The following is a 9,482-nucleotide window of genomic DNA, read 5'->3' on the forward strand; positions in this document are numbered from 1 at the left end:
ATCTAAAAACTTGGAGTAACTCCACTGGGAGCCATTAGGAGCAGCCTCAGTAGCATAATTATTCTTGTAACTAAGCAAAAAAGAGAGGAAAAGGCTTTTATTTATTCTTTCTGTATAAAGGACAGAAAATTAAGGTACCACACACATACACAAAAAAAAAGTAGATTATTAAAAAAAATATTTTGCATTGTAGGGAAGTTTCCACAAGCTATAGTTGAAGGAGGTGCTTAAAGATAACCCTAAGATGATGTAGGTGATGATGGCAGAGGGCAGTTGGCTCAGCACAGGCACAGGTCACCCTTATCACCAGATAAGGTAATATATGTTATACCCAGAGCTCAAGCTGCAGTGGGAGGGCAGGCCCAGCTCTTGGTTGTCAGCAGGGTGGTTTTGAGGTGCTGCTGTTCCCCGCAGCAGCACAAACCTGCAGCAATGCAGCTCGGGGATGCAGGAATGCACACTGCAACATGGCACAGGTTCCTGCAGAACCAGCTCCATTCCACTGCAGCATCCAGCTGGGAAAAGGCTCCAGGCAAAGCCTCTGCACAGCAATTGTGAGGGGAGGAAAGGGACAAAGTTATGACATGGGGACACTTTGACTGCATTAGCTCTTAATGGCGTGGCTCTGGATTGCCAACAGCTTCAAGCATTACAAAAAGAGCTCTTCCTTTGCCATTATCTGCTTTATACTGGTTTAAAGGCAGCTTGAAGCCAAGGTTCAGCAACCTTGCATCAGGGAAAGGCTTACAGGAGAGCATAACAATGGTCAAGACCTGTACTGTACACCATAAAATTGAGACAAAGTGATTTCCTTTGTCACTCCTTAAGGGCTGAACCTCCTTATTCTGCCACTTCACTGAGGTTTCATAGGGGCATATCTACATACATAGTAGCAGGTGAGATTTTTGGGCCTGCATCAAGCAACAAGCTTAGCTCAAGCGCTACTATTCCCCTCCCTGGTTCTGTTTTGTAGTCCTAGGAAAATGGTTATTCTGAAAAAACAATTTATGGCCCTCTAAAATGTCATAAATATTCTATTTCTGTAAGCTTTGTACTCAACTGTGTAACTGTGAGAGATCTGCTATCAATCTCAGAGTGAGCTGCTACAGCATGTACAGCTAAAGCTTTAAACAACACCTGAGGTTTCACCAAGCAAAGGCAGGGCAGTGACATTGAGCACACTGGGAAGTGGCGCTAACTCCTCATCCCTCCCTGTGCCCAGCTCTGGGGAGAATTTCTTGTTCCCAGCCCCACAAACATTGCCAGCTGGGCAGCAGACACAAGATGGAGTTCTTCAAATGCATTAATTGCAAGAAATACATAAGCAAAGCAAAGAAGCCAAGACTCTCCTTTGTTCAGCCTTTCAGATTTTAGTCAAAAATGGTCATGAAGCTGAAAAGTATTGTTTCCATCTTCAGGTGCTATAAAAAGCAAATATATAATAGTGGAAGCCAGATAGGAGTCAAACACATGCCCTTCAAGAAATGTCAGGGATTTTTCATGAAATGTAAGAGAGAAAACAAGAGGAAGGGAGAAAATATTCTCCCTCAAACTGACATTTTGATGATGCTCCAGGCAACTTCATTTAGGCTTTAGCTGCTGCCTTGCTGAGCAGCCTTTGATGCTGCTCCAGGCAGTTCTCATCTAGCCTTTGGCTTCTGCTTGGTCAGACACCTTTTGGTGCCATTTCTGATTTGTGTGAGCAGCTCTTATCCATTTCACATGTATATGACTCTTTTTGTCCATGTCACAATTATGTGAATGTTTGATGTAATCTTAGATCTTAGGCTTGGTCTTTTAAACTTAATTTCCTTCAATGGGTTTTTTTCCTTTCTCTCTACAACTGACTCAGAAAATCCCATTCTTTCTGCCCAATGGAATGCTTCACATGCTTGCTTTGAGATTTTTTTTTGGTGCAGAGTAGAGAAGTACGGTTTCATTGTATGTATCCCTTATTTTAATATTTTATACACCAAATATTGAGAGCAAGTCTGTCAGAAACAGACATTCCATGCCCTTCTGCTGCAGGCAATTTTTCTTGACCTTACTGAGCAGGGCTGTAAGAGATCTAGAATAAGATGGCTGCTGTGAACACCTGCTGATCACCCCTGCATTAACAGAAAGAGTAGTAAAAAGCTGACAGCACATCTCTTCTTCCCTCATGATACCTGAACTTACTTCTTCCTTGACTGAAAAAGACCTGAATTTAGATTAGACTATAGCACTGAGATGTCATTATTTCTACTAATTTGAGTAGCAGAAGAGAAATGTTTGACCAATCAAATATTCCTAGATTTCCCCCCCCTCATTTTTACTGTCCATTTTCATTCCTCACATTTCATATATATTCCTTTAGATCACACCCTGTGACTTTTCAAAGTGATAGATCAACTTGAAAGAACCTTCAAAGAAAGTCTAACTATTAAAGGGTCCCCATAATATTAACCTTAAACAAACTGTATTGCATACACAAATCTATCTTCAAACGTGTATGACAGGTACCCCAGTGCCACACCACGAGACCAAAATCACTGTAGGGGACATTAATTCTGCAAAGGAACCACTGCAGACATTTGGAGCTGCTCCCAGAGTAGGGTGCACTTATCTAAGCAGTTGAACAATGACTGCTGTACTAACAATGCTCCACAGGTAAAGTTTGGTGGTTTATTTGTTTTCTTGGTTTTTTTATTTCTGAACAAGCTTATTCAGGAAGAAAAAAAATATCAACAATTCAAGAAATAAATGTAAGCCCTGAAGTCTCAAGTTTAGTAGCACTGAGTTTTCAGGGCATAAAAATGATGCAAGATGGCAAAGAACTCCAAGATAACTTTCTGGTGAGATCAAAATGCCTGGGGTGACCAACATTTTAGCAAAAAGCCATCCAAGTCCTGCAGTTTATCTCTAAGGAAAACAAACACAAGAATGACTTCTGCATGGAGAAAGGCACTACACACACCCAAAAGCATTACAACACTTATCATCTACTTCATAATGTTGCAGCCCTGACATCTTATAGCTTTTGTATTGATGCAAATGAACTTTTAACTTTAGGAGGACAGGAACATTAAGCAGCATAAATTTACATGAGGCTAATGTCTGTATGAATGCACAAAAACAATCTCAGAGATCTGTCTGGATGGTTTACACAATGACATGCTGGCATTTTACTTTCATCTTTAGCTGGCAAATGCTCAGCATTGATGCTCAGTTATACAATCTGAACATTTCTCAGAGAAACACCTACACACCAGAATTTGCTTAGTCACTTTTAAAATTAAAGTTATTCTTTTTTTGAAATCTGATAACAGATTTTAGTTTCTTTTTGCTGTAATATTTCAATGTTTTGTGTTCTAACCACACTGGAATTTGAATTCCAGTGTCTTTAAAAAATTTACAACTGTTCTTTCCCAAATAAACATAGAAAGAACATTAAGGAATTGGAAAGAACCTTAAAGATCATCTTGTCCCATCTGCCATGCTCAGGGACACCTCCCACTAGACCAGGTTGCTCCAACTCCTTCCAGCCTGGCCTTGGGCATTTCAAGGCTTGAGGCATCCACTGCCTCCCTGGACACCTGTTTTGGTGTCTCACCACTCTCACAGTAGGGAATTTCTCCCATTTCTCCCGGGTATCCAACCTCTATTTCTCCTCTTTCAATTTTCCATTTCTTCTTGTCCTGTAACTACTGTTCCATAACAGTACCTCGTTTTGTCAAAAAGCTCCACAAGTAGCAAGCAGATTTTGCCAAATATCTCTAAAAACAGCCCCCCCCTTGCCCTCAAGTCAGAATAATATATTGTTTGGGATGAGGCCATATCTGCCAAACAGCTGAGCTGGGTTAGCAAAGTCAAAATTTGCATCATTGCCAAAACTCAGAATCCTTAAAAAAACTCCACCCAAAAAAACAACAGAAAACCCATAAACCCCACACCTGTTAACAAACCCTTCCATAAATATCAGCCGAAATCCTCACTTTCATGTGAACCACCAAATATCTCCTTTAGCTGTACCAGCACCTGTTCAGCTGGGATCAGGTCTGGTGGGAGCTCACAGGGTGGAACAGGAGGGCAGGACCAGCTCTTTTCACTCTCGTGACTCAGGACTTGAGGGGATGGCTGGGAGCTGGGCCAGGGGAGGTACAGGAGAAGGTGGGCAGCCCAGAGGGTGGCTGGGCACTGGAACAGCTGCTCAGGGCACTGGCACAGCTCCAAGCCTGGCTGAGCCCAGCCAGTGCTTGGAGAACCCCCCAGGCACACAGTGGGACTCTTGGGGTGCCCTGTGCAGGGCCAGGAGCTGGAATCAATGATCTGATGGGTCTCTTCCAATTCAGCACATTCTGACTCTATGGTCATAATTCTATAATCTGTTAGAAATTGAAAATATCGCATTCCTGTAGCTCTTTTCCTCCTAAATGATGATTATAAAACTTGTGCTGTTAAAAGGGCCTTCCCAGTTTTTTGCCCTCTCAACCTGAACACTGTTTATCCCCACCCATCTATTGAGTGTTAGCCCCCACAGTTTCTATAAATTACCTTTGCTGCAGAATATTATTATGGTGTCCTTTAATTAGTGCATTACCAGTGACTACAGTTACCAACAGAACAGTGAACTGAGTTGGGTAAATCATTATCTGCTGAGGCTTAGATGTCACAAACGGGCTGGGAAAGAAATAAATTATAGATCAATAGTACTGGGACTGGAATGATCCATCCCACCTAATTAGAACCACCATATTTCAGTACAGTTAACAGTTAAAAAGAAAATGAAAAAGTCAACCCTTTAAATAAATCTTAATAAGGCCAGTCCTTAAACTACCATTCTACATAGATGGGGAAGGTTTTAATGCACAATCGTAAAATAATTTAGTAGCAATATCATTAGGAAGATCTGAATTTCAAAAGAATAGTTCTTCATAGAGCCAGTATGAACCACTAAAGCTTCACAGCCTTGCATGAATGGACTGGGCTGGGCAGCTGGGAAATTGTTGTGAGATTTCTAAACGATGGTTCAGCCTAAATATCTTCAAACACATCTCTGTGTCAAGTTTGTCCTGCATTTTGGGGGATTTTCAGGAGCTTGAACTGGTTAAAAGGGTTGACTGGAGCAGGTATGCGCCCATCAGTGTGTTCACCTGTAACAAATTAAATCTTACCACTGGAAGCTGCAACAAGTCAAACATATAAACTAAAGTAAATATAAGGCAAAAAAATCCAAAACTGAAACAAAACAACAAAAAAACACAACAGGTATTTATTTATTTGCTCCAGTCATTAGTGGAAGAGTGGTTCTCTCCTTTAGCCCAGAGTGATTTATCTGTATGATGTATTTATGTGAAATATTTACTGCTCCCTTGTAATTAACCCCCACCCCAGAACAACCCCTAGAGTGGATTCGGTTGCTGTCAAACACACTTGGAATTCTCTAACTGTAAGTAAAATGTATCCCTCAACCAATTTATGATAAGCTAAAAAAAAAAAGTTTTTCCCCAACTTGAAACTTGTCCAGGACGACCAAAGACAAAAAGAAGAAAAAAATAAATGAGTAAGCTAAGAGAAAAAAAGAAACTAAAAGGGGCAAAAATCACGCAGTGCACAAAAAACAGAATGCTAAAGAGCATGTGTCGTCCTAGAACCGACACAGTTCTCTTCTAAGTATTGCTATTACACAGCTCAAAATCACATCCTAAGAATAGCAATGAAAAAAACACGTGAAGCCCTCCAAGGTGTTTCGGGGTCACATCGCTGTGTTCAGAAGGAGCCGTGTCCTGCAGGGGAGGGGCAGGAGCCCGGCGTGTCCCAGAGCGCTCCACAGACCCTTCCCCAACTGGCCCACCCTGATTTAACCCCGCAGGGACCGCGGTTCAGGCACGCAGCACACGGCCTGCCCGTCCCAAGGGCCACAGGGAACAGCCCGAGGGAGAACTGCAGCGCGGAGAACGGGAAGGGGTAAAAGGTGGAGGAAAGGGGAAAAAAAATTTTAAAACTATAAAGGAACAAGGCGAGGCAAAGGAGCCGCATCCCTTCACTACGCCCGCTCCCCTCAGGGCTCCGCGCCTGCGTCACTCTCCCGCGCCGCCTGACGTCACCGCGGCGCTGTGACGCGTGGCTGCGCGCGCCGGCGGGGAAGGTCGCCGCGGGGACGCCGCCATGCTGTCCGTGGCCGCCCGCGCCGGGCCCTTGGCGCCCTTCGTGTCCGCCGCCGCGCACGCCGTGCCCGGCCCACTCCGCCCGCTCGTCCCGGCCGCCGCGCACCGCGAACACAAGGTGCCGCTGGACGTGAAGCGGCCTCTGCTCTGCCGGGAGTCCCTGAGCGGCCGCGCCGCCCGCGGGGGTCTCGTCGTCAGCGCCAGCCTGAACGGTGCGGGCCGGGGGAGCGGCGGGGCAGGGCCGGGGAGCGGGGTCAGCCGGGACTGCCACGGCCGCGGGCTCAGCGGGGGCCCTGCCAGCGCTCCCGGGCACCGCCCGGCCCGGCCCAGGGTGGAGAGCCGGGTCCGGTCCGCGGGGGAGGGAGAGGAGGCGGGCGGGCTGCGGGGGCTCGGGCCGGTTGGGGTTTGTAAACGTTTGGTTTGGTTGTCACTGCTGTCATTGTCTCGCACTTAACAGCTACAGAGCTTGCTCAAGGACACCTGAATGGCAGCCTCCTTTCAAATGACTCAGAATGGGCAGGCTGGAGGGACACAGGGGGTCTGTCACCTCAGCCCGAGCCGGGACAGCAGGGGATTGTGTCCAGGCGGGTCGGGATGTCTCCGCTGAGGGAAACAACTCAGTTTTACCGCTGAGAAAATGCAGCTAAATTCTGTCATTGGGAAAGGTTTCTAACTGCGGGCACTAGAACAGAGGGGTGCAGCGGTAACACACCGAGTGTTTGACCCGGGTCTGGAAATCATCGGCCAGGGAGTGACAGCGAGGTGTTCTATAGAACCCGACCTCTGGCCGGGGCCGGGCTGTCCCTGCCGAACAGGGCTCGGCAGCTGCCACTGGTGGATCGTGCTGCTTCAGCTGCTAGAGAGCACACACGTTTAATTCTGGGAGGGCAGTGCCGTGCTGAAGATGCTCGGTATCAATTAAAGCTGTGTACTTCACCTGACCCTCAGCCGTAAAAGGTTGGTTCAGGTGAAAATTGTACAAATCTGGAACTGACATAGCTGACATTTAGCTGTGCTCTACATTTCAGTTAACATCAAACATGCTTTTCAATGAGCATAGCAAATTTTGTAGAAGTTAGTCATATTACATGTTAATAAATGCTTTAAGTCTTATACTGAAATAACTTAGTATGGAGAACTATCTCAGAATTTCGATTTTCAGTTTAATTTCCTTGCAGTTAAACTCCTGTAGCAATTACCTTCTCAATGCTAAGTTACTTGTATATAAATGTAGTTATTATCCTCATTGTACTGCATATAAATCCCTGAGACCTTAAGTACTTTGAGACATCTGTTAACTTTGTGCCAACTGCTAGAAAATATAAAGACTAAATAATACTCTGCAAGTAACAGGTTGTACTTTGGCAAGTAATATGTTCTGTCCTTGCCATGCTCTTTTCTTTGGCTTACAGATTTTCAGTGGAGGAAGCAGATTTCTTGTGCTGGAGAAATTCATGGGAGGCCTTTTAGTTATCCTTCATATCCTGTTACTTGAACACACAGGTTTGATGGGGGAATCCCACTTGAAATTGGATAGTTGTTAGCCTTATCCCTAGGTTTTTTTAAAAGTGAGCTTGGGGACTGAAGGTTTGAAATTATTTACTGTGGCTTTTAGCTAAGACAACAATTTAATATGAAAGAGGATGCCTGATATTTTTAATTTTAAAAATCTTTAACCACACACTTAATACTATTAAAGGCACAGAAGTTACTTCAGACAAAAAATAACTCAAAGTGTTACGCTGCCTATGTGCAAACTTCACTACATCAGATTTTCTTTTTAGCAGCTCTTTTCAAGGAAACATTTGAATGGAAAACAGGTTTGTCTTTTCTGAGCTAGTCATGGTATCCTAGTGGAATTTTTTCTTGAAATTTACTGAAAAAACAGTTCACTTTTTTCCCCTTGAAGCCCAAAACGTCTCACAGATTTTCTGCACCCTGATCAGGTTCCTTTTTCAAAGAATAGGGAAACCAGTTTCACAGATCACCCGTTAACCTACCAAAAATTCCCTCTGAAAACCATTTTCATACAACATAAAATCAAACCGTTTAATTAATGAACTCCTACCCAGACTTTGGAATAACCTTTACCTGTTACTCCAGGAACAGCAGTAAGAAGGTACCATTTCAGATGCATGGCAGTGTGGTGTACCTGCAGTGGTGTCACGTGCTGTCCTTTCCCGTGCAGCCCCCACCAGCGTGCGCTGTGTCCACAACGATGTGGCCGTCCCTGACTTCTCTGCCTACCGCCGCCAGGAGGTGCAGGATGCCAACGCCTCCTCCCAGGGCAGCAGCGACTCCAGGAAGGGCTTCTCCTACCTGATGACTGCAGCCACAGGTGTAGCAACAGCCTACGTCGCCAAGAATGTCGTCACCCAGTTCATTTCCAGCCTGAGTGCCTCTGCTGACGTGTTGGCCTTGTCCAAGATTGAGATCAAGCTGTCTGACATTCCAGAAGGCAAGAACATGGCTTTCAAGTGGAGAGGGAAGCCCCTGTTTGTGCGTCACAGAACCCAGGCAGAGATCAGTCAGGAGGCTGGAGTGGATCTGTCCCAGCTGAGGGATCCTCAGCACGACCTGGACAGAGTGAAGAAGCCCGAGTGGGTGATCCTGGTGGGGGTGTGCACTCACCTGGGCTGTGTCCCCATTGCCAACTCGGGCGATTTCGGCGGCTACTACTGCCCCTGCCACGGCTCCCACTACGACGCCTCTGGCAGGATCAGGAAAGGCCCCGCGCCCTTAAACCTCGAGGTCCCAACTTACCAGTTCATTGGGGATGACACGGTGGTGGTTGGCTGAGAGAGGAGTGCCTGCTCACTTCATGTTCCTGGGAATGTACACCACAGGGGTTAACTGAGCATACTGTAAAACCAGAAATTACCTGTCTAGATTCTCAACCAGACAATGCTTGAATACTGTGTTCAATTTCAATAAAAACTTGGAGTGAGCACTTGTTTCTGACTTACAATAAAGTGTATTTCTTTGTGTACACATTCCTAGTGTGTCCAGCCATGGAGATGCTACAGCAGACCCAGAACACAGAGCCCTCCTGAAGGGCTGCTGATTAAAGGCATTGAGCTACAAATCCACGAAGAGATGTTTTAGCCAGCATTGGTCCTGCCAATACAGCACAGAGCTGGTGTTTCATTGCATGTAGAACAGGAGGAGAAATAAGATTTACTGTTTTTAGAACAAAGCAAAAAGACACCAATCCCATACTGTGTTTCCTTTTCATTCTTTACCACTAGTATGAAAGTATTTCTGTCCTGCACTGATGTACTCCCTCAGTCGCAGAACAGAAACCAAAATCCTCAGAAACTACAGAAAAGTCTGAGA

At 45.2% G+C, this 9,482-nt stretch overlaps 1 protein-coding gene across 1 annotated transcript; it reads left to right on the forward strand.

Annotated features, from left to right (window-relative positions):
* The first annotated feature begins 6,091 nt into the window (after positions 1 to 6,091).
* Positions 6,092 to 9,100, forward strand: UQCRFS1 (ubiquinol-cytochrome c reductase, Rieske iron-sulfur polypeptide 1). Its single transcript, XM_005490080.4, has 2 exons — positions 6,092 to 6,358; positions 8,335 to 9,100. The coding sequence occupies exons 1-2, from the start codon at positions 6,148 to 6,150 to the stop codon at positions 8,943 to 8,945; spliced, it is 822 nt and encodes a 273-aa protein (XP_005490137.1). The 5' UTR covers positions 6,092 to 6,147; the 3' UTR covers positions 8,946 to 9,100.
* Positions 9,101 to 9,482: the final 382 nt, after the last annotated feature.

Source organism: Zonotrichia albicollis, chromosome 13 (assembly GCF_047830755.1).
Source record: "Zonotrichia albicollis isolate bZonAlb1 chromosome 13, bZonAlb1.hap1, whole genome shotgun sequence".
Lineage (NCBI taxonomy): Eukaryota > Metazoa > Chordata > Aves > Passeriformes > Passerellidae > Zonotrichia > Zonotrichia albicollis.

What these genes read in the sequence shown, in the direction of transcription:
- UQCRFS1 (XM_005490080.4), top strand. Translation starts at nt 6,148, where the DNA reads ATGCTGTCCGTGGCCGCCCGCGCCGGGCCCTTGGCGCCCTTCGTGTCC. An exon ending in CGTCAGCGCCAGCCTGAACG is followed by an intron (nt 6,359 to 8,334) that starts GTGCGGGCCGGG and finishes TTTCCCGTGCAG; the next exon opens with CCCCCACCAGCGTGCGCTGT.